The sequence below is a fragment of the Aristolochia californica genome, unplaced genomic scaffold (genome assembly GCF_029961685.1).
Source record: "Aristolochia californica isolate CCGP_79_NKW_82.1479 unplaced genomic scaffold, dmAriCali1.0.hap1 SCAF_16, whole genome shotgun sequence".
NCBI lineage: Eukaryota > Viridiplantae > Streptophyta > Magnoliopsida > Piperales > Aristolochiaceae > Aristolochia > Aristolochia californica.
The window spans coordinates 21,831,091-21,855,428 of record NW_027181837.1 but is presented as its reverse complement, the minus strand read 5'-3'; the positions used below and the strand labels follow the sequence as shown (position 1 = coordinate 21,855,428).

Genomic DNA, 24,338 nt, shown 5'->3' with positions numbered 1-24,338 from the left:
TTATAATTAATAAAAATAATGGTTTTATATTTAATAGAAAATTAATTTTAATTAATAATATGTAAAAATATATAGTGTGTTAAAGTTAGTATTTGATAGATTTTTCCTGTTTAATCATAACTTTGTTATGTTAAAGAACACCATATATTATCAATAAATTAATAACTTAAATGTATTATATTCATTTATGTTATTTTTAACGTTATTTTTTATGATTAATCATGTGCCCAGTTAATTGACTCACGTAATTACAGTATTAATGTATAATAAACAGTAATATTTAACTAATATAATATATAATTAAATTAATTAGTACATTAATATATTTTAGTTATACATTAAATTAGTTATTCGTGTAGTAATAATGTTTATTTTACCTAATTTGATGTTTAAGTATTATATTTTAATTAAGTATACTTTACAAGTTATAAATTATCTTAGTTTATGTGTTTTCCTCATTTGGGGGCACTAACACTGGAAATTATTTCGAAGATGAAGATCATATAAATGCATGAGATGAAGATTAAATTTCCAGTTTGTTGAGTAACCCCCCCTTTATTTATATCACCACCTTAGACCTTCGATTGGGGCAAGTTTGATAACATTACATGTTTCTTCTAAGAGCCAACAGTGGGCTAATTATTTATTATATTATAATTTTTTATTCACATATTAATTATCAATTAATAGCATTTAGATTTTTCACAATGTCAAATACCTCTGAACATGTTTTTCAAAACTATAGCTGTGATAAGGGTGTCATCAACCTTAACTCAATCATTCTACATTGGAAATTTTTCTTCTAAGGAAATAATTTTCCATCAGGGCAAATTAGGTTTTAGCATGTTTTGAATTTGGAATTCTTACATATCATGTTAGTACCTTTTTCTAGGGACCATCAATGACTTATGTTTCTTGAATATATTTTTTTACCCGAAAATTCTTACTAGGAAAATCATATGATTTTTCAAGTAAAATCATATAATAAAGAGTAAAAATTATGGGACTAATTTATAAAATTATAAAATTTAAGTTGGTTTTTAGACCATACCTATTTTACTATTATATATATTTTTATCTTGGGTGAAGAAAATAAATAAAAAATCATTTAAATATATTATATATGTGTGTGTTTGTGAATGAGTACTAATTACTCACAAAATAATTAAAAAATAAATATATTGTCGCAGTTCAATAAACGAGTATACGGTCCTATAAACTGACCGTATGCGGATCCCTGACGATCCGAGAAGAAAACCGCCTGTTTAAAGCCTCTGGTTTTGGTATTTCTCGTCTTCAATCAGAACAAAAGCGTTAAGAGAGGATGTGAAGAAAGAAAGAACAGCTCGAATGCGAGACATCATGCTGCTTTCAACTCTACGGACGAGCTGCTGCTGATGCGCGCGCCTCGACATCTCCGAGTTAATTTTCCCCTAAAGTCTCAATTCCCAAGACAAAATTCTCATCGTCTTCTTGCTTACCAAATTTTCCAGATTGCAGTTACGAGGGTAAAGTGGGAAAGAAAATTAGACACAGGTTGCAGTTTTGGCAAGTTCTTTAAGCAACCCTATTTTACAACCGCCTCAGAGTTCTTTATATATCAGTCTTCCTTTGATTTCAGCTGCAGAAAGCCGAAAAAGTTACAAAATTGGTAGTAGCAAAGCATGCGGAGATTCTAAGAAGAACAACGGGGTAAGGGAAACTCGTGCTGATTCTTTCTCACTCTTTCTTGCGAGTGGTACTTTTTCTCATATCGAAATTCACCTGGGAACACCGATCGGGAAATCTTGTCCCAATGCCTTGGTTGATTCACTTGACGAATGAAAGTTTTAATCTTTTTGAAATCTTTAATGTCTTCTAGTTTCTCTCATTTATGCAATTTGTCAACAAATATTGTAATTTGTTCTCATTCTACTTTTTTCTTGAAATCCACGTGCATTTGTATGTAATTTGGTTGAATCATTGTTGATATTTTCGTAATGATTGTTGGGAACGGTTCGTCTATTCTGTTTTCTGTATAAAGTGGTAAAGCCGACGTGAAATCTAAAAGTTAAGCATTTGCAATCTTACGTGGGTAGATTATGTATATATTTACTGGTTGTTATTGAACAAGAGCATTTGAAAGACAGAAATGATAAGCTAGCCAGTAAATATGCGTGGCAGTTTCTTTATTTTTTGCCTTACCTACGCAGAACGAGGCTGAGGTATGACTTTTTTTTTTTTTTCTGTGACAATTTATGATGTATAGAGGATTTTTAGCAGTTGTGCGCAAATGGGTGTTTAGTTGATGACATTAAACTGTGAAGCATTTACTTTTCTGTTTTCGTTCAGACAATTTGCAATCAGAAAAGAGTTTAACTGTGTAAGCCTGTCTGATTTTTATTTATGCATTTTTGAGAAAGCCTATCTGAATATGTTGTGCTTGACATGTCTGCTCTTTTTTCCTTTTTGTGGATAACCACCCATGTACTGCTTGCAGCTCAGCGAAAAGCTTGATTTTAGCATTCATCTCATTTGGGTAGGTCATGTTGCAGCTTCATTGGAATCTAGATAAACAGTTAAACCTAATTTATTCATAACCTCTACGGGGGGATCTCCCCATATGTTGAAGTCTAACAAGCAGTAAGCTGCTTTATCTGGGCCATCCAAATGCTTTCATATGGTTTTGTATAATCAATAAGTTTAGCAGTACTACCTTTTTATAATGAAGAAAACATATATTTTTAGAGAAGTTCATCTCAAGTTAAAATTTATTTAGGTCGGCCAAAATTGGTTGTCAGGTCTCTGATTTAACTCTTAGCAAGCATTCAGTTTTATACTTCATTCTACAAGTTGTAAATGGTGTGTAATACTTTAGATTTCTATTTTTTAGCTTTTTATGATAGGGCATTTTACTTTAAAATAACTGCGCATGATGTCAGCGTAAACTGTAGGAATAGTAACAAATGATAACAACTATAACAATTAATGACAATGGAAGTTATCCTTTTTGTTATAGTAATAATACAGTAGTAATTATCGTAGTAGTAAAACTACTAATAATCATTATATAGTTTTTATGGTTGCCATTATCATTATTACTGAGCATAGAGCATCCTGTGGACTGTGATAATATTTAGAGCGCATATGTCAGGTAATAAAGTTGTAAATAAATAGCTAGGCTAAACACCATTTTATTACTCATCATTCAATGGGTACGTGAGAGCAATATAGATTTTTGAAAAAAAACTTGCTTGTACAAAATGACCTATCAATAATTACTTATGCTTCACAAAGCGTTTATGAAGTATCAATCTTCATGCAATTTTTTCCTTCTTCATGTAGTATCAATTCTGTTTTTACAAGCTTTTGGCAAGACTCTTTTGCCTGATTTGGAGCCGTTTATTAAGGACATTAATATCTCTTTTTTCTGCTATGTAGATGAAAATATTACTATTTTCAGTGGTTTTACTGACTCTTTTTCTTTTGAGTCGGAGGCCTTCTTTCATCAATACAGCTTTCTCAGGCTCTTATAGCTTTCTCCAGTTTCCTGTTTGGTTGAAAATTGTTTCTTTTTTCAATTTTTGATTGACAATACCTACTATTTTTCAATGGTTTTACTGATTCTCTCTCTCTCTCTCTCTCTCTCTCTCTCTCTTTCATTCTCTTCTTTTTTAAAGTCGAAAGCCTTTTTTAGAATCACATGGGGAGACCCTACCAACTGTTGGGTCATCCACGTGCACCTCAAATCTTGGTGAGATTTGTATGTAAAACCTCATAGCAGAAACCCCCTTCTTCGCAATGTGATCATTGTACCTAAGCCCCTGTCCACATATCTTTATTAATGACTGCTTAATATTTTTAATGTAATTAACTCACTTTCTAGTTTAGTAATCAAACACATATCTGCTTCTTTTATTTTGAGAAATTCACTCTGTCCGTGACGGCAAAAAAGTCCAGGGCTATAATGTATCTCTATTTGGCATGTTTAACTAGTGTGAAACTGACAATTAAAGTTTGCCACCAGGCTTGGTTAATTCTCCCTTGGACATCTCTCCTCTTGAGACGTTTCCATTAGTAGTTGTAGGGATTGCCTGAGCATGTCTTTGCATGCCTTGGTTGAGATTTTCAATATTCTTTGGAGAAGTGTATCATGATTACTAATACTGGGTAAATAACTTTGTTTTTGTAGGGATATCACAAAGGGGTGTAAAACTCATTTTCTTCTGTGGAGCAAATCAATCAGACTTTCACGAGCATTATGAGTGCTACTCCGAAAAGATTGCATGAAGATGGAAACCATGCACCGAGTGCGAAGAGACCTCATGACGAGACATCCATGTTTCCCAGTCTGTCTGGAAAATTGGTTCAGTCAAGTTCTAATGACTACCACCAGAGTTTTGATCCTTCTCATGATGGACGATTAGCAAAATTCCCAAGGACTGAACCTCGTGATGCTGAAAAAAGATCCCCTTTACCTTCAATGTATCGAATTCCTTCATCAGTTGATCCATCTTCGGATCATCAAATTGGTTCAGACGTAAGAGCTGAATCTAGAGATCCAAAGGAAAATAAGGACTCTAAGATTGAAAGCAGAGAAACAAAGGGGGAGATCAGGGATTTGCACAACGATATAAGAAGTGATGCTCAAGGTGCTAAGGGTGATAAAGAAGTAAGGGAGGATAAAGAAATTAAACCTGATAGAGATTCCCATGGAGATTTTAAGGTTGAAGGGAAGAATGAAAAGGACAGTTTTCCATCAGGAAGTTCTCACTTCAATTGGAAAGAACCCAAAGAACAACACCACAGAGGAAAAAGATATTCTGAATCATCCTCTGATGCTTTTGATACATGGCGAATGGGACGGGGTAATTTGCATGATGAAAGTGGAAAAGAAAAGGAGGCTCTGCCAAATGAAGAGAAGGAGTACTTAGATGCACATGAGGCTATGGGAGAGAATAAGTTTGATCTGAAAGGTGAAGAGAAATTAAAAGAAAAGGAGAGAAAAAGGAAGGACGAGAAACACCGAGATTGGGGAGAGAGGGATAAGGACCGAAATGACCGAAGGCCAATAGGTGGGGCAAATACTGAACGAAGGGAGTTAACAAGGGAAGACAGAGAAGCAGAGAAGTGGGAGAGGGAGAGAAAGGATCGGTCAAAGGAGAGGGACAAGGATCATATAAGAAGAGAACCATTGAATGCCAGTGACAAAGAGTCTTTGCATAATGAGAAGGAAGTGGCAGATGGATCCCTCAAACTGGTTGAGCAAGAAAGCTTAGAGCAGAAAAGATCTAAGGAGTGTGATAAGGAATTGAAAGACAGAAAAAGAGAAAAGGATGGGGATGCAGAGAATGATCGACCTGAAAAGCGTGCGAAATGTTTTGAGAAGGAAGTAGATGATGGAAGCAATGAAGCAGGGGATGGAACTACGGAGAGGGAAAGAGAAGTTTTTGGGTCTGGTATTCAGCAGCGTAAGAGGATGCTTCGACCAAGGGGTACTCCACAATCAACCAATCGGGATGCTCGTTTCCGATCTCGTTCGAAGGAAAATGAAGGGTGTGTTGGACATATTTTTCTGTGTACACCATTTTTATGCTCTCCCTCTCTCTCTCTCTCTTACTTTTGGAAGGTTATTGTGTATGCTGTTTCAGTCATACACAAGCACCTCTGTGAAGCTTATCTTGTTTCTGATTTGTAATATGTCATGAATCGTTTCACAGTGGGGGTAGTTTGTTGTTTTATCGGTCTGGGGGGTTACTGTTGTCACATCACACCCCTTCTTGCCATTTATCCAATTTTATAAAATCAGTAGGTGAACAAATGCTGCTTTCATCTGGTATTTATCAGGTGTCTAGGATCATTTCAATGGTGAGAATTTGGATTAATGATCCATATGTGTGGCCTACTTGGATGGAGGATGACGTGTCTATAGGATGCAGGAGTAGGTTAATAGAGTGAGTCAGCACAGGCTTTTGATCCATTTGCTCAACTTTAGTGTAGGTCAGAGAGTTCTCGTTTGATGATGGTCTCTGAAATTGACTATGATATTCTCTGTTGCTTTGAATATATTTTTTGCTTACTTATGCTGTGGATGTTTTTCTATATTTTTAAATTATTTTGATTATTTCTCTCTGACTTTTTTTCTTTTGTTTTTTTTGCAGTTCTCAAGGTTAGCCAGACATTCTCCCTATTCATTAGAAGTTAGATTCATCTAAAAGATTTTATTGCTGTCAAGTTTCCTTACCATTCCAAAACTTGCCCTCATCAACTTTGCTTTACAGGCTTACAGCTATTCATACTAGCCTAATGCTTTTGGTTTAACTTGGTTTTACCTATTCACGTGGACCATTCTTTGGTCCTCTGGATTTTCTTGAAAATTTTGAACCCCACTAATTAAAATGTTCCCGTCAGAAATATCAGGAACTCTTGACACAGTTCTTAGTGCTATTGATTGGTCTCTATTGTGTATTTTTATGTATGTTGTTTGCAGGCAAACAAGAGGCTACTGCTGTCATTTATAAACCAGGTGAATGCATGCAAGAATTGACAAAATTGTGGAAGGAATTTGAAGCATCTCAAGCAACTAGGAATGAAGAAAACTCTCAAAATGGACAAAGTTCTCAGAATGCTCAAAGTTCTCAAAATGGCCAAAACTCACAGAATGCTCCAACTTCTCAGAGTGGTCCTACTCTGGAAATACGGATTCCCTCTGAATATGTTACTGCAACAAATCGCCAAGTAAATGTTTAAGAGCATGATTTATGTATAGCTCTCACAATATTATATATCAATGACTCTCTAGAGCTTTATGATGCGTATATCATTAGTTGCATGAAGATTATACACTTACTATGGTAGATGTAAAATGATGTACAAATTCTTGCTTCCTTTTCTCGTTATCTTCTGAACTTTTTCTCCTCTGGTTGCTCTCTCTTAATGATTTTTTTTTCTTTCATTGTTGTTAGAATAACTGTAGTCCTATTTATATGAATGTGAAATCAGAACCATTCATGTAGTTGTAATGTCATTTTCTTGAGTGGAAAACTCTAATGGTCCTTTTTTTTTTCTAGATTTTATCTACTTATAATATTGCATGCATTATGCAGGTCCGTGGTGGCCAGTTATGGGGAACTGATATATATACAGATGATTCAGATCTTGTTGCAGGTATTTAAGTTCTTTATAGAATTTATCAACATCTGGTTAGACTGTTGGCTTTATTCTCTTAACGATATCTCTTTTTCATCATCTTCGATAAAAAGAAGAGAAGGTATGGCCTTTGCTGTGGAACTGATTAGTTGCTTTTGCTGTTGGGATTTGTTTGTCAGTTCTAATGCACACTGGTTACTGTCGACCCACTGCTTCCCCCCCTCCATCTGCCATTCAAGAGTTGCGTGCAACCATCCGTGTTCTACCCCCTCAAGATAGTGAGTTTAAACAAATTTCTTCATGAGATTCTCAATTTGATTTGCATAACTTGAAATATATGAATAATCAGTTTTCTTTGAAAGAGGTTGCCTGGTTTTTTATGATTTTTCCCTTTTGTAATGTGAAAACTTCCAAGTAGAGATGATGAAATAACGTTCTGTGTAGGCTACACTTCTACATTGAGAAACAATGTTCGTTCTCGTGCTTGGGGTGCTGCAATTGGTTGTAGCTATCGTGTTGAGTGCTGTTGCATTATGAAGGTGATTCTTATTTGCATACATTATAAAATTTCATGGCATTGTTTTCTTTACTCATCATTGTCCGGTGCATCTATTGAAATCTTATATATCTTGTCTGTCATTCTAATCAGTGGTTAAACTACTGCTAGTTCAACTAGGCCATGCTAAGTTCCAGGACCAGGGGAACTTGCCGAGAGAGAGAAGTGAACTCCAAATGACCCACACTTTCTTTCCAGGGTCATAGCTGATTTTATATTCATTTATGGCCACCTTTTAGGAATAAAGTTGCGATTTATGAACAACATTGCCTTAAGTCTACTTATCATTTAAAAAAAAAAGTTTCCATTTACTTCTGGGCAACAACCAATGTAGCAAATGACAACAAAAATATTGATTCTGATATTTGTTGTTTGGATTTTAAAAAGGGAGATTGCTTGGGTTCTGAAATCCTATTTGTCTCCTAAACTTGTTCTATTTAAATAGAGGGGATGTATCTTGGTAACCACCATTACAAACTTTGTGGAGACTGATAAAACCATGGTTCTTTTTTTTCATTCATTTCCCTTTTAGTTTTGATAGCTGTATTTGGGGTTGATGCTTAGAAAATTTGGGTATTATTGCTGCCTCCTAACCGTCCTCCCATGAGCTGTTTGTTCATTTGATCAATCTGGCAGTATTCATTTCAACGGGAGTATTCTGGCAATGGTCCATTGGCAGCCATTTAAAGCATTTGGGAAGAGAAGCAACACAATATTTGAGCATAGATCCTGCTCCAAAGTGATATCATTGTGAAGGCCATGTTATTGTTTGTGCAAGTAAATTTCTTAAGTTTCATCAGCCCTCTGTAGCTCTTTTAAGGGACAATTTGAGGGCCATTTGTGTTTCTTCACATGTGAGTGGTGAGGGGTGAGGGGTGAGGGGTGAGGGTAGACTTGGCTCATGAGTAGATCCCATCATTTAATAGATAGGTTCAGCTAAATTTCTACCAAAGCTAAGGGCCTGCTAGTGGAGGAGACACCATTGTGGATAGTGCAGGAGGAGCTGTCTGTTGTTCCTGCTTTATTTTATTTGTATTCACCCTCAGTTAAGAACTCTCCTGCATGGACTTAAATTCTGTAGCCTTTGGTGGCAGACAGCGTTGTGTTCATCATTAGTTGGGTCATGGGACACGTCTCCCAACAATGTGGTGCCTTCATCAGTGTTTTGTTGAGGTTTTGGATGTCTTGGCCCATAACTTGATCTCATGGGCCTGCGTTATTAGAGAAGTCAATTATTTGACTGATTCTCTTGTGAGGTGGCAACAGCACCTGATTGTCAGAGGTTCTATTCCTTCATAGTTATTAGGTTTTTCATTTTAGTTGATTGTGCAGTTTGTTATTACCTTTGTTATCTTCTGCTGTATTTGTTGCTTTAGCTCCTTGGTCTGTGCTCTGTGTAGCCTTCTATAATCCCCTCTACTATGCGCCATTGTCTTAATAAAATATCTCAACTTTATATGAAAAAGATATGCAATGGTAATCTACTTTAGTAAATAAGGAAGTTTGGGTCCGCATGGTCTTGACAGTATCCCATGACTTAATATCTGCGCATTAAAGAGAGATTTTTGGCCCGAAGAATCGCACGCTTTGTCCGGAAATCTTTCCTTGCGTGGAACTTTCTGTTTTGGGTTGTCCATTGTTCTTAGGCTCGTTCAATATAAATTTGGCCGAGTCAGTTACTACTGGCTGTAGAGTATGAAAAACTCAAGTAGCTAGCTGGCTTTTCTTTAAGGTGTTGAATAGTCTTCACGAAGGTGAGCGGGACAGTCTTCCAGTTAATGATGTCGGATAAATCTCCCTCACCCAAGAGAAAACCTGAATCTTCGAGCACACAGGGATGTCCCTTCAGGCGAGCACGGAAGAACGTAAAACCATCTAGAGGAGCAAACTCTTCAGCCTCTGTAGAACTTACTTTTATTTGTTTAGAAGCTTACATTATATTTCATTTTTTGTAGTCGCAGATTTTCTATTCTTGCTGCTAATCTAACATTTTCTTTGCCTTGCATGTTATTGCTTTGCAGAAAGGAGGAGGGACCATTGATTTGGAGCCATGTCTTACACATACTTCAGCAGTGGAACCCACCATTGCTCCAGTGGCTGTTGAGCGCACCATGACCACCAGAGCTGCAGCTTCGGTATTGTTATGTTGTCAAATAGGCAGACTACAGCATGTTCATTTAGCATTTAATTGTTATTAGGGTTATTTACCCCTACACACTAAGAAGATAGATGTTCCTTCCTGGAAAATAGCTGTTTATTCACATATCCCTGAAAACTCTTGAAAACTATGACCAGATTTCCAGTTATTTTTGAAGCTATTATGTATTTTTTATCAGATATCTAGCGGGCTATAGTTGAGATCTGAACTGCTTTTCTAATGTGAAGTACATTCATTTGTCCCCATGCTAAAAAGAGAAATTTACTATCAGTTCATATATATATGGATCAGATAAAGCTACCCTTTTAGGAGTTTTTTTCTGCTTTTTGTGGCCTTATTTAGCTATACTGGATGACAATGTACAAGTGTGATTTTGTGAATTTTTAGGGATTCAGATATGCTATTTTCTAGAGGTATTTGTGTTAGTTGGCATCATTTATCTCTGCCAAGCTTACTTTAAAGAGAAATTTACCATCAGCTCGTATATATATGGATCAGATAAAGCTAATCTTTTAGGAGTTTTTTCTGCTTTTTGTGATGACAATGTACAAGTATGATTTTGTGAATTTTTAGGGATTCTGTGAAAATATGCTATTTTCTAGAGGTGTTTGTGTTAGTGGGCATCATTTATCTCTGCCAAGCTTACTTCAAAGAGAAATTTACCATCAGCTCATATATATATGGATCAGATAAAGCTACTCTTTTAGGAGTTTTTCTGCTTTTTGCGACCTGATTTTGGTATACTGGATGACAATGTACGAGTATGATTTTGTGAATTTTTAGGGATTCAGTGAAAATATGCTATTTTCTAGAGGTGTTTGTGTTAGTTGGCATCATTTATCTCTGCCAAGCTTACTTTAACTTGGTTGTCATGTTGTAGAATGCTCTGAGGCAGCAACGTTTTGTACGTGAAGTTACAGTACAATACAACCTCTGCAATGAGCCATGGTATACCCTCTTTTTTTTTTCTTTTCATTGAACTTTTGCCATCTCATTTAGGCCTGGCACAGACTTGTGCTTGTATAATTTATTTTTGTTGTCGGTTTAAGGTCTTTAACTACCTGCGAAGACTTCCAAAAGAGTACTCTTCACTGAATTTACTGAAAGAGTTACTGGTAGATTATCTGAAATGAGAGTTGATGGGTGGAATTTTGTCATAAAAGTTGGATTTCCATGTTGACCAAGACATAGATAAGCAAATAAGGCAAGGTAATACTGACAATGATGGGAGTTTGAAGTCAAAGTGAGAGATTGGACTGAGAAGGATATCTTTCAGTCATGTATCTGATTACTCGAATATATAAATTCTTGAAGATGTTTCCTAATGAGATTTCTACAAGGTATTTCCTAATTAGACTATAGTAAACTTGTTGTATGTGGTTTACAGGTTCGCCTGATGCCCTTAACAATTTTGACCATATTGATCTGGTTGTTTGTGTTTGGATCAAAATGTATCTGATAGGCAGTAAAATGACAACAGTATGGTTCTTTTGAGACCCCCATTGCCTTTTGGATATGATCTGATCACTAAAGTCTGAGCTAAATCACCTTAAATGTGATAGTGAATTCAAGAAGGATATAGTTTGTTAGACAAGCTTAACATTTAATTTTAGTGTTAAAGAAAAGTGCTCCTTGTCTAGTAACTATGTATCTTATTATCTGTGTTGATGGCCATGTAGTCATGCATTTATTTTGTTTCTCTTCTTCTTCTTCTTCTTCTTCTTTCCATTTTTCTTAGTTTACTATATTTAGTTTTTTTGTTTCTAAGATTATAGGAGTTTTCTTCTTTATTATTAATTTGTTGGAAGAGGTTTTATTTATTGATTGTAATGCTGTGAGTTGCTTCAGGTTAAAATACAGCATAAGTATAGTGGCCGATAAGGGGCTCAAGAAACCTTCCTTCACTTCTGCACGCTTGAAGAAGGGAGAAGTCCTATATTTGGAAACACACAGAAACAGGTACTCTTTGCTGTCTGTATTAAATTCTACAAAGATCAAATTAACATGCAAAAAACACCGATTTTTCATTGTTGTTAAAGTAGATGACAAATGATATCTTTATTATAAAGTTTTTAATTATTAGCAATTTTACTATTGGTAGCAAAGATTGAATTACTTTATAGTTAGTGCATGCCAAATCCTGGAACACTGTATTCTTTAATGTTCTATCACCATTTTGTAATATATTTGGCATGCTTTTCTGTGTAGATATGAGCTTTGTTTTAATGGAGAGAAGGCTGTCAGCAATGGTTCACTGGGGACTTCTCATGCAGCAGAATTGGAGTCAGAAAAGTCTCATAATCACAGTGCTCACGATAGAAACCATGCAGACCGTGAAAATATCATTGATGTGTTCCGTTGGTCTCGTTGTAAGAGACCTCTACCTCAGAACATCATGAAGTCTATTGGAATACCTCTGCCTCTTGATCACTTGGAGGTACTTCTGTCTTTTCCCTTGTACCAAACTTCTTATGTTGACATTGATAGGAATACCCGTTAACATGTGAAAAAAACTAAGATAAGAAGTTTTGGGAATTTCATTATTGTCTTTTTTCAATGTTGAGCCACTTACCCTGGTGAGATTTGAACCCAAGACCTCACATGGCCATTGATCAGAAACCCAATTGACAAATAAGAAAATTTACTAGTTTTCATTTTTATTTCATTTAATTAATATTTGCTGAGATTTGAAAGTTTGTACTTCAAAGGTCATTTGTGAGAAGCTTGAACCTTGAAAAAGATTATAGTGAGAGTATTCACCATGCTGATTTTTTATTGAGGGCTTGCTATAAAAATAAAAATAACAAAAAAAGGTTAAGGTAGTACTTTATAGAATCGTCAAGAACTTCCCCAGATTGCTGTTCCTAAAATGTAGTGTAAATTGAAGCTATTCCTTCTTTTGAGTTTGAGCAGATATCATTAGCAAACAATTATGTGCCATACTTGTAATTCTTTTGATAGAGAGACCCATAAGTTACAGGTCTAATTTGATTGTAAAATATGCGGTGTTCTATTGATCCAATATCACCGAGGTGTAGGTAACATTTTCAGGGAAATCATTCAGGTTATCTCCTTGATTATTTCAAGGACATAGTTGTTTAGTTTGGGGCTGCAACTATGTTGTGTTTTTTTTTTTTTTTTTTTAATGAAAAGCAGCTGTTTTTATGTTATTTATGCTGAAATGAATCATTCAAGGGAATTTATTGCTATATCTGTAGCTTAATGTGGGGTTACAATCTTTGACGTTAACCACTATAAAAAAATTCTTACTATATCGATACAGTGGGGATGTTTCTTTAGGAAGATACTCTTATAGTTGTAATCTATTGCATTTGCTGGCTTTTTTTAATTAAAAAACCAGTATCGATCGATCAAGATGATGAACTGATTTGATGAGGGTTCCTAGCTGACATTTTGACTGCAGATCGAACTTCTGGGTCCTAGCATTGAGTGGTTTGAACAGATTGGGATGTGCTTAATTTTTCTATCAATCCTGTTGTTCTCACTTAAAATGCTGTCTTCGTTTGGCTAGGTGCTGGAGGATAGTCTCGACTGGGAAGATGTTCAGTGGTCCCAAACTGGAGTCTGGATTTCAGGAAAAGAGTACCCACTTGCACGGGTGCATTTTATGTCTCCAAATTAGCAATACATGTAACGGAAGGCTAGAGTTCTACTACTTAGTACCTTATATGTAAACTGTATGTATCAGACTATCTAAACTATGTGTCTTCTTATAGTTAAAACTTCTCCAAAAGCATTGTTGTATGACTTTGTAATCTTCTGTTGTTAAACTTCATTAGTGTTCTATTTTATTTCAACTCGTTGTTTTTGCACTCAATTATCTCTGTGAGACATCTTTTATGCCTATTTCAAAGGGTAAGCATAAATGCAGGTTGCTGTGACGTTCGGATGCATGGAGTGCTGCAAATACTGCCTATGGTTTGTTCCATGTGATGTGGTGATGTTTAATATTGATGAAGGTGGTGTTACTAAAGGGGACTTCTTTTACTCAGGCCATTGAAAATCTAACTCGTTATAAAAAAAAAAAAAACGAAAAAATATATAGTCAGCAACTTAGAATGGAATATTATCCTGTGAATCTGAATGACTGTCCTAGCAGATGAGCAGGTACATGGCTTGAAAATCTCAAGGAGACTAGATCAATAGGAATTCTTTTCTTGGCCAGAAAAGAGTTGACAGTTTGAAGGGAAAAAAAACGAGTGGAGAACTTGTTCTTGAATTAGGGAGTTTTGCCCCCATATCAGAAATGTACAAGGGTGCTGAAAAGCCAAAAGCATGTTGACATACTAAGGAATGATGCATTTGCAGTGTGGAGGAGGCAATTGATCTGATTAAGATCAGATTCAGGTGAGATTGAGGATGGACTAAATAGCATATAGAGATAGATATCATAACCAACTATGGTGATTTCCAGATGGGTATTATTAAAAGATGTAATTTTTACTGATTTCAATGAACCTTTTCTTACACAATCAAGCTGTTAGTGAAAGGGCAATATGCTTGGGAGAGGTTTTGGAATTTGGGGTGGATTCAGAAGGTTCAACGGAATTTCTCGAATTAAAATTAGCGAAAAAATCGGTTTATATATCCATGCTAGGAAATTAAGAACATAAATCCAAGTCCATCTAGTGCTTATGTTGCTAATTAAAAGTCACCTATCTATTTTGGCTGTCATTTTTTATTAATATCCGTATATAATTTTAAAACATTAATTGTCCGTAAAATAAATCGCGTTTTACTCGGTAGCGCAGTCGATATGTCCGAGTGGTTAAGGAGACAGACTTGAAATCTGTTGGGCTTCGCCCGCGCACGTTCGAACCCTGCTGTCGACGCACTTTTTAATTTTCTTAGTTAATTTTAATTCAATTTTAGTTAAGACCATTGAAAGCATCAATAGGGGTGGTGGCGCAGTTGGCTAGCGCGTAGGTCTCATAGCTTCTGAGTGATCCTGAGGTCGAGAGTTCGAGCCTCTCTCACCCCATTTCCCTTTTAATTATGGATTCAGTGTTTTTAGCAAGTTCTACCCCCTCCAGTAAGTATATAATGCACGATATTTACACTCTAAAAATAATATTTAAAAGGTTAGATGTAACTCAATTGGGTAATCTTAGTCTTGTCTCAGTTTTTGGAGAGGTTCCCCCAGTGAAAATTTCCTACAAGAAACACATTTTGGTACAGAGTTGGTGTTAGACCACTCCAAGGTTGAAAGGGAATTCGTTATTGTTTCTTTCTGTAGGCTTCTCTAGTTTTTGTTTTCCAAACACAATCAAGAATTCTTCTCATCAGTTGAACATTCACTGGAGATGATAAGCATATACCTAAATGAAACAATGCCAGTCGGCACACAGCCCTTGACAGCCAGAACAAAAAAAAAAACTTAAAAATTGAGCATTGCTCTTTGTAGTAATTACACTGCCACTTTGGCTTCTATATCTTGCAGCCTGAGGGTAACGGCTCTTTTATGTGCTTCAAGACCTTCAACCTCGGCCATCCTGGCAACATAGGGGCCTAGCTTCCGCAGTCCTTCCTCTGTGAGAGACTGTACAGTTATGTATTTGAGGAAGGAGTCTAAGGAAACACCACCATACATCCTAGCATAGCCATATGTTGGAAGAACATGATTGGTTCCACTTGCATAATCTCCCACACTTTCGGGAGTCCACGGTCCTAGAAATACCGAACCTGCAAAATTAGAATTGGATGTTAACCCAATATGCGAATCGACCTCGTAGGAGGAGTACGACATCAAGATGCAAAAATATGATAGAGCACTACTCCAACTAATGTAGATTTCACAAAGTCATATCTAATTCATTACCTGCATTCTCAATAAACTCCTCCCACTTGTGTGCGTCCCTCACATTAACAATCAGATGTTCAGGTGCATATAAGTTTGAGAAGGAGATTGCCTGCAAGTGTCAACATAGCCAATCTGGTAAATGGAATTTTCAAGTTTTAGATCTTTGGCAACAAAAACGATTGTTTAAACCTTTGAAATAGCACATAAGCCACTATTAGCAAACCTCAAAAATATCCTTTGCAGACACTATGAAACTATGACTTAAGGCTTTTGAGGCGAACTCTCCACGTGGAAGGGCATTGCATTGTTCACTTATTTCTGCTTCTATTGCTCCCACATCTACATCATCTCCCACCAGAACTAAAACAACTTGACTATCAGGACCATGCTCTGCCTGGAAATTGACACAATTGTGAGATCAGTTTGAGCTAACAACAAGAATCATAAATTAAGACACGAGTGAGATAAGTTTGAGCTAACAACAAAAATCAACTCACTGGTACTGCCTATTAAGGTCATCTGTGTTCTAACAGGGGACACCCAGACAAACATTACAATAGAAATGGTACCACTTGTACATCCCACACCAACTAGTATGACAATTTTATAAACTTAAAAAAAAGCTGATAATAAACCCATATGGCAATATGTCTGTAATTTGTGCACAATAAATTTGGGTAGATTCCAGTTGATATGCACTTTCAAGAACCCATGCCATAAAAAGGCCAGTCCCAACCCAACTAACCTCTCATCAAGGCTCAACATGAGAACAGAGAGACCAAACTAAGCCAAAAAAACAATTAGCAAGCACGCGCATGCCACAGAGTGCACAAAACAAACAACAGAAAAAAGAAAAAAGGAAAATGCTCTAATGCTAGCACATTTTTTGAGGACTACGTGTAGATTGATTCAAAAGCATACCCATGGCTCAACATTTAATAAAGGCAGTATATGCATTTTTTTGCTAGGATAATAGTGCTTTTATAGTCCAATAACACCGAGCCACCCAATTGGTCTGAAATAGAAGGGGAAATATCAGTTAACTTCGCCAAGAAGGCAAGGCCTGTCAGACTGGGTTGGTTTATAACAGTTGTACAACAAACTTATTCCTACGTAAATTTGCATTTCATGGTTCCAGTGTCTAAACACTGCAGTAAGTACAGTACTACAGAGTGCAAGTACAAAGATCGGTACCTGTGAGAGCAAATCAGCAGCTATATGGACTGGATTGGCATATCTGTCAGCAATAACCAGTACTTCAGATGGACCAGCTGGCATGTCAATTGAAACCATGGCTTCACTGTTCTGCAATGAAGAAACAGATTCTAAAGGATGAAGGCATACATATTTTAAATGCTAACTACATTAAGTTATAGTTTACTAAGAAAGTCATAGTGAAGCCATAACAAAGTTCTAAATGTATACCTAAAAACAAGAATGACAAAGCCATGTCTTAAGTGAAGTTTTAATAGCCCATAAACCACTGCACAGAAAAGCATCTTAAAAAGTCATTTAAGTGTGCCAGTTGTGACTGGTACGACTTAAATGCAGTTGCACAGTTCAAAAATATGTGTTTCAACCAGGAGCCAAGATAAACAAATATAGGCTGTATAACTTGAAATTGCAGCAATGTGATTCAGAACCTAAAGAGGTATTCCAGAGTCATAACCAGATGTTGAGAATGTTTCAGACACCCAAAGCAAACTGTCCGGAGACCATCAGTTTCACCTCCACAGAGTCACATGTTTACACGAAGTATTGTGTACTTAAAAGGAGTTGGCAGACTATAACAACAGGTATAGGTTAAAGAATGGACCTCAGGGTCAGAGAGTGGAAGGCCAAGTAGAAAACACAATTAGCATTAGGGAAGGAAAAAGACCATACTTGGAGGATCATTTTTGCTGCAGTAACATATTGATTTCCTGGGCCAAAAACCTTTTCCACCTGAAGGTCATAATGCTTTTAATCAGTATTGCTAGAGAAGAGCTCAATAGCTCAGATATGATCATGAATGCCCAAAGGGGTAGAATGTACCTTAGGACAAGTTGCTGTGCCCCAAGCCATAGCTGCCACAGCCTATGGAACACAAAGTAATCCAAAAACATATTGATAGAATGAGACTGGAAAGAAAATAAACACAAACATAAAGAGAGTTGTTGAACTATGCACTTCAGACCTGAGCTCCCCCAGCTTTCAGTATATGTGTCACACCTGCTTTTTTAGCACAATAAAGTACCTCCTACAGAGAAAAATAGAACATGATTGATGAATAGATTTTTTTACAAGGATAAAATCTCTAATCAAATGAAAATACCCTGCAAATGGAACCATCACGAGCTGGAGGAGTAGCAAGAATCACAGTTTTGCATCCAGCAATCTGTGCAGGCTGATAAAGAGAACAAAAGAATAATCAACTAAATCAGCAGGTGTAGGATCTGCAACTCCATAAACCCTATTACACTTAGCTTAAGATCAAACAAAGTCTATTTAACATACCACAGCTAGCATCAAAGCAGTTGAAGGAAGAACAGCAGTACCCCCGGGAACATAAAGGCCCACAGAACTGATGCATCTTGCAACTCTTTTGCATCTGACACCCTATATCAATATAAAAGCTCAGAGAGTCGAAATGAACTAAAAGATCAGTAACAAAGACCATGACTAACATTCTACTTACAGGCATATTTTCAACGCTTTTCTCAGGAACTCGCTGAGCCGCATGAAAAGCAAATATATTGTCATAGGCAACATCAAATGCTTCTTTAACCATTGGGTCCAGCTACACTTCAGCAATAGCAAAAGTGAGAATCAAAATATTTATCTCAATATGTTTAAGGTGGTCATGTAAAACAAGATGTCAACCAATAGAAAAATGAGACACTTGAACGGTAACAATTCAAAAAAAAAAAAAGATGATATAAAAATTAGTAACTTGAAATTTGATCAATAGGAATGTAAAGAAGGAATAATTGGAATGAGTAAGGATCATTCTATTAACCTGCATCTATTTCAGCACCCAATTCATTCATTAGAGAAAAGGGTAATCAGTTACCCATTATTTACCAGATTACCTGCTAGTGAATGGGTTAATCAAAAGTTCAAAAAATAACTTAGTAAAATCTTCATATAACTACAAAATCTATAGGATAAAATTTAAAATTACACAAAACATATCAATGTTAACTAAAAATATAATTAATTCACCTTTAGTTAAACATATTATGAAACTCTCATCCACTACATTTAAACTGAAAAAAAAAAACACATAACTAAACCATCTTAGATGGGGTTAACTTGAGATCTGCCCTCACTGATGAAGAAGCATCTAAACCAAGCTGTTCTTACCTTAGTCTCCCTCGTGAAGGAACAAATCTTTTGGATCTTGTAGTCATTGGAAGTTGTAATTTTTATTTTTATTTTATTGTTGTTTTTTCTGATTCTCCCCTTGCCTGTTTAGGGACAGTATTTGTATTTTACCTTTCCCTCCTAATAAAGTCTCCCACTTTGAGAGAGAACACCAAGTTTTGGAGGAGGGACCATTTTGGATCACACATCATTGCCTCCCAATATGCTTATCTCAGTGCCTTTAACCCCTTCCTCAAGTCGGCATCAGCTATCCCCTGGGTCATTCCAGCACCCTCTGAAAGTAATTCACTTCACCTCCTCTGAAGTTAAAAGATCCTCATTAAAGAAATTCTCAGGAGGAAACCAAGTTGAATACCAAACTTGAAATTGTGTAACAAACTCACTGATAAAGCTGACCATATCCTCCACTACCTACTTACCAGGCAAATATTGGAATCTTTCTCCAGAAGTTCATTCATCAGCTTTCTATGCCCTTCTTGGGTTTTCAACTTCTCCGTCCAAAGGCAATGTTGGTAAGAAGTTTTGTTCTTTGACTGTTGCAATTGTATCTTGGAGTGACTGGAGAGAATGAAATAAGAGGACCTTTGACGCTGCTAACTGCTAGTTAGGTTCAGGTTGCACAATAACAACAATTTATCCTGGGCAAGCAAATTTCCTGAGCTTGCACACCTTCCTAGGACAATTATCAATGAGAGCTGGAGGTATGTGACAAATAGGCTCGTAATTGAATATTAAATGGATTCTTATCCCCCACTGCCCCTCAATGTGGATGTGTGAAACTCAACTTTGATGATAAGTCATGTGCAACCCCGGGCTTACAGGAGGTGGTCGCATCATTGGGGACTCTAATCGTAACATTTACCTTATTTTCATTGTTCCATTTAGTCATCATTACTCCACACAAGCAGAATGAAAAGCAATGATCCAGCGACTGAAGGTTTTCATCGATAATTAGACTTCACCCCCCCTGAGAGGAGAGGACTTGGCAGTCGTCATCAATAGAGCACTTCTTGCAATACTTTGACAAGATTGAAGAATTTTGTACTCCCATAGCGGTTTATTGATTCATGCTCAAGAAGTGCAAACAGCCTGGCTGATTGGCTATAAATGATGATTCTGACAACAACTTGTTGTGGGAAGGACTTCTTCACTTGATTAGTGCTTTATGCATTGTATCTTGATATATCTTTTTTATTTTTTGTTTCTTTTGTCGTGATGTTTTCACCTTTGACTTACTCTGTATCTTTTCTCCCTCAGTAATTTCCTCTTAATGATTTTTTTTTTTTATAAAACTTAATGAAATCTCTTTGTCATTGTTTTCAGAAAAAAAAAGTTTAACCTTCTAAAAAGGTCACTGCAGTGCACATCACACTTCTTGGAGTTGACATTAATTGAGATCAGGAGTAACCTACCTCTGGATCTGGAAGATCAACAACTTGTACAACAGTTTCATCAAGTGAAATTTTGTCAAAACGAGCAGTATACCTACAGAAATAACCATAATTCATGACATGCTCTGAATGCATACACAAAAGATTTTTTAGCTTTATAACTGCATAAGAAAAACTGCATAATATCAAGTATTAAGTTCATGCAGCACTGACTCTTTTACTGCAGCATCTCCTCTATTCCTTACATCTTCAACAATTGGATTTACCTGGAACAAAATGAGATGCCCTACATAAATTTCTGGTTCTAACAAAATAAGCTGTGATTCTTGTTCTTCCTAAGAAAAAGGAATAGAAGAAATAAATGAACTCACAACACTAAAAATGGATGAGAAATCAATACGAGGTCGAGCCTTGAGGCTATCAACCTCAACCTGATTCAGCTCTGAAATCCTATAAGATTTCATTGAACTTGTGATATAATTATCCTTCAAACCTGTGAAAAAATAATAAATATTTTAAATACTCAACAGTAAGGCACATTACAAAAGAAGCACACCTACAGTCTCTAAGATTACATTAGAGAAACAGAAAACTCAAAAAATACTTGATATTTTCCACTTACTACAAGTAAAATTTCTTATGCCAACAATTTGCCAAACTCAGGTTGGATGTCATGTCTCTCTACTCGTGTTTTTTCCTTTTTTTTAATGACACTTCCTATTTCCACTGCTCTACTTGACATCGAGCCAGATATTTTATGACTCTTTTCCACCCCAATAGTGATAAAGCATGCAAGCGAAGTATTTTATTTGAACTTATTAGTGGAGTTAGCAATGTCCAAAACTTTACCAAAGCTTTATTCATAAAAACCTATAATCTTCACTGAAATGAATGAAATTGATATTGAAAAAAAATAATTTACATTAAGAAAATAAAACTTCTCAATCCCCAAAGCAACTAAATAATACAAGCATTACAAGTATTTACCCGCAGTGAAATGGTAAAGCGGATGATTCACAAGCTTTTTGGTCCCAACCAACTGAGACAGTCGAGTCACACCAACAGAGGTTACACAGTTGCTCCTGGCAAAAGACACAAAAGGTATGTCCATCGACTATCCTCAATCAAATCCTGCATAAGTGCCAATAAAATATTGAAAAGATAAAACTTTTTAAAATATATTGTCAGTGCTTGAAGACAATGAGCAGAAGGTTTTTGTCTTCTTGATTGCAAGTCCAATGTGACCTATTATGTCCAACATAACAGGAGAGCATGAGAAGCTTCTCAATATACCAGCTATATCACTAGGACAGAGACCTTGAATATAACTTATAGGGGGAAGAAGAACCAAAGAACAAAAAACGATGAGGATTTTATAGCCACTGGACTAAATGGATTATTTTTCCAGTAAAACTCATGGTAAAAGAATTGACAAAAGACGAGCCAAATATCATTTGTACCACACACTGTAGGTTTACCTTGTTAAAATATCTGTCTGAGGAGTGAGTCTGTGTATGCGAGCATGGTCTCTCATTAGTTCTCTAGAGAATCAAATTTTCAGTGTTGCTTTATTCATTCTCTGGAGAATTAAATTTATTCTCTAGAGAGTTTTATTCTTGGTTGAACAAGTTTTATCATTTTGCATGGATTACCATTGCTTTAACTAAAGCAAGGTGCATAGGTTTGACATTGAAAAAATCTATCAAGTAGTTATTTAATTAAAAAATTAATACAGTTAGAGGGACGAACAGAAGTCCTTATGCTCTTGGAGTTTGAATTATGTTTAAATTTTTCTGAGCAAAACATCCAACAAAATTTATTTCTTTTCTTGAATATAACCCTTTGCCCACAGTATTCAAACAAGCTTTTGCAAATTGATGCCTTTTTCCATTTTTTATTGATTTTCAGTTGCCCGCCTGCCTTTTTACTGGTTGAATCTTCACTCAGCTTTGCTGCATTGGAAAAAGATGGCACGCTTCCAGCAACAAAGCTAACTTATTAAGCTTATTCGATTTCAAACAACAAAAAATAAATACTAGACACTATATAACGGAAACTAATACAAATGATCTGGCACCACTTTCATAAGGGAGAGGAATGATAAACAACAGAAAAAAAATAAAAAATAAAAAGAAAAGAAAAAGAAGACAGAGAAAATAAAAGAAGGCAAAAAGGAATCCATAAAGAACTTATGCAAAAAGAAAGAAAGTAAGAAAACGATAATCTAATGTAAAAAAAGCCATTCATGGATGCAGAGATGGCTCGACCTCTCTGATTACCAATAATCTGTAAATCAAAAAGACTAATAAAAAATGAAAAAAAAAAAGCGTTCGCAAAATAAACATAAGAGAAAATAATGACCGTTTTATCCACATTAACACAGGATTAATTAGCTTAAAAGAGTTTATGATCTAATCAATCAAAAACATCCCGAAAGATGAGAAATTTATCCTCCGACAAAATCAGATTAAATCCAGAAATTGAAACTAACATAAAAAAGCAAGAACGAGAAAGTTGGAATAAATAAAGTAAATACCCTGATTTATCTGAAGAAAAATGTGAGTGTTCCAGCAAATAATCGCCAGGAACTCAAATAGCAGAAGAAAAACTGAAACAGAGCCTGCAAATATATCAATAAAATAAATGAGTAACAACGATACCACAAAAAAGTTGTCCTAAAAAACGAAAAGAAATAAATTCAGAACAAACATTGTTTCTCCCTTACTGTTCTTCCTCTTATTTCATTTATTTTAACATCTACGTCCTCTTTCAGTTATTTTAACCTGCAAGGATTAGTTGTTTTATTTTCCTCAACAAGTCTGCAACTTGAGCATGGGGAAACAGTATATGAAGCAGTTTCACTCGTTGACTGGGGCACCAAAAGCGAAGACAACGTAAGCTCCCAATTAACACACTGGTGTCTGCGCGTAGCAGCATCTGGGTGGGTATATTTCATCTATTTAGTACCAACTTCACAGATTTCTAGAGGGTGAGATGACGAACCTATTTGAGATCGGTGCTCAATAGAGGAGTAACAATGTTTCAGAAGAGCTCTGCGGAATGGAGCAAGAGTGAACTTGAGTTTTGGGAGGAGAACGACGAGCAGAGACTTCTGGATGCTAGATTTTGACTCGAGCCGCTGTTTTCCAACAAAAGATTTGAAATGGAAAGGCAATTCTCGAGAGAGAGTGCAGAAAATAGCACTATCACCGCATGAAAGGTGTTTCCACTTGGAAATAAATAAAAATAAGGAACCAAAATCCGATTTTTGCCTCAATAAGAACCAAAAATGGTTCAATTCCGATTTAACTCAATTGAACCAACTGAAACATTATAAAAAAAATAAGATGAATAATTGGGTAAATAAATAGAATAATTATCAAAAAAATTACACAAATTTCTAAAAATTACAAAATCTTTGAAATTTTTTTATTTTATCTCAAACATGTATTAATTCAAAATAAATTTTATTAAATTATAATTATATACAATTAGGTAATTAGTTAATCAGGTATAGAATATTTTTGTCCCATTTTTGGTTCATTTAATAAAATAGTAAATGGATAATCAAGTAAAATTACTTGAATCCCTCATTGGGGTATGGATTTTTGTTCCATTTTCATTCCACCTAATCAAATAAAAGAAAAATCAGGTAAACAAAATAAACTTAACATCCCTAATGAATAGATAATTATTTTTGAGTTTTTTTATTTTTTCACTAAATTTCAACTAGTAAACTCCATTAGATGTATCCCAAGGCCTCCATGGCCTAAGACTGTTTTCTTGACTCTTTTGTTTTGCTAATCTATCTTAGATGATTTATATAGAAAAAAAAAACAGTCTTAGGCCATGGAGGCCTTAGGATACATTCACTTTCATGGCTCCATGTTGAACAGTTTATTTGACATTGCATCAGTC

At 35.7% G+C, this 24,338-nt stretch overlaps 2 protein-coding genes and 2 non-coding genes across 4 annotated transcripts; 3 read left to right on the top strand and 1 right to left on the bottom strand.

Moving 5' to 3' along the window:
- The first annotated feature begins 1,315 nt into the window (after nucleotides 1–1,315).
- On the top strand, nucleotides 1,316–13,660 carry LOC137953097 (uncharacterized). Its single transcript, XM_068800317.1, has 12 exons — nucleotides 1,316–1,692; nucleotides 4,172–5,535; nucleotides 6,141–6,148; nucleotides 6,470–6,717; nucleotides 7,086–7,146; nucleotides 7,308–7,406; nucleotides 7,573–7,667; nucleotides 9,706–9,819; nucleotides 10,723–10,790; nucleotides 11,691–11,801; nucleotides 12,051–12,279; nucleotides 13,375–13,660. The coding sequence occupies exons 2-12, from the start codon at nucleotides 4,241–4,243 to the stop codon at nucleotides 13,483–13,485; spliced, it is 2,439 nt and encodes an 812-aa protein (XP_068656418.1). The 5' UTR covers nucleotides 1,316–1,692; nucleotides 4,172–4,240; the 3' UTR covers nucleotides 13,486–13,660.
- A 953-nt stretch (nucleotides 13,661–14,613) lies between these two features.
- Nucleotides 14,614–14,695, top strand: TRNAS-UGA (transfer RNA serine (anticodon UGA)). The gene has a single exon. It is a non-coding gene; the product is annotated as a tRNA-Ser (tRNA).
- A 64-nt stretch (nucleotides 14,696–14,759) lies between these two features.
- TRNAM-CAU (transfer RNA methionine (anticodon CAU)) lies at nucleotides 14,760–14,844 on the top strand. The gene is given in 2 exon segments: nucleotides 14,760–14,797; nucleotides 14,809–14,844. It is a non-coding gene; the product is annotated as a tRNA-Met (tRNA).
- Nucleotides 14,845–15,145: 301 nt separating this feature from the next.
- Nucleotides 15,146–23,636, bottom strand: LOC137953104 (histidinol dehydrogenase, chloroplastic). The gene is made up of 16 exons (XM_068800326.1): nucleotides 23,424–23,636; nucleotides 22,957–23,040; nucleotides 21,408–21,551; nucleotides 20,792–20,913; nucleotides 20,634–20,686; nucleotides 20,442–20,514; nucleotides 18,341–18,442; nucleotides 18,160–18,261; nucleotides 17,978–18,049; nucleotides 17,840–17,902; nucleotides 17,698–17,739; nucleotides 17,548–17,607; nucleotides 16,858–16,968; nucleotides 15,887–16,057; nucleotides 15,682–15,772; nucleotides 15,146–15,545 (listed from the first exon to the last, which is right to left on the bottom strand). Exons 3-16 carry the CDS (start codon nucleotides 21,529–21,531, stop codon nucleotides 15,271–15,273), a joined length of 1,461 nt encoding a protein of 486 aa, XP_068656427.1. The 5' UTR covers nucleotides 21,532–21,551; nucleotides 22,957–23,040; nucleotides 23,424–23,636; the 3' UTR covers nucleotides 15,146–15,270.
- Nucleotides 23,637–24,338: the final 702 nt, after the last annotated feature.

Excerpts from the sequence above, each read along its gene's own strand:
- LOC137953104 (XM_068800326.1), bottom strand. The coding sequence starts at position 21,531 with ATGGACATACCTTTTGTGTCTTTTGCCAGGAGCAACTGTGTAACCTCT. Across the intron at positions 18,443-20,441 it reads TTGATCTTCCAGATCCAGAG|CTGGACCCAATGGTTAAAGA; the intron begins GTAGGTTACTCC and ends GCTGAAGTGTAG. Across the intron at positions 15,546-15,681 it reads GGAGTTTATTGAGAATGCAG|GTTCGGTATTTCTAGGACCG; the intron begins GTAATGAATTAG and ends CTAATTTTGCAG.
- LOC137953097 (XM_068800317.1), top strand. The coding sequence starts at position 4,241 with ATGAGTGCTACTCCGAAAAGATTGCATGAAGATGGAAACCATGCACCG. Across the intron at positions 6,718-7,085 it reads TTACTGCAACAAATCGCCAA|GTCCGTGGTGGCCAGTTATG; the intron begins GTAAATGTTTAA and ends TGCATTATGCAG. Across the intron at positions 10,791-11,690 it reads AACCTCTGCAATGAGCCATG|GTTAAAATACAGCATAAGTA; the intron begins GTATACCCTCTT and ends GAGTTGCTTCAG.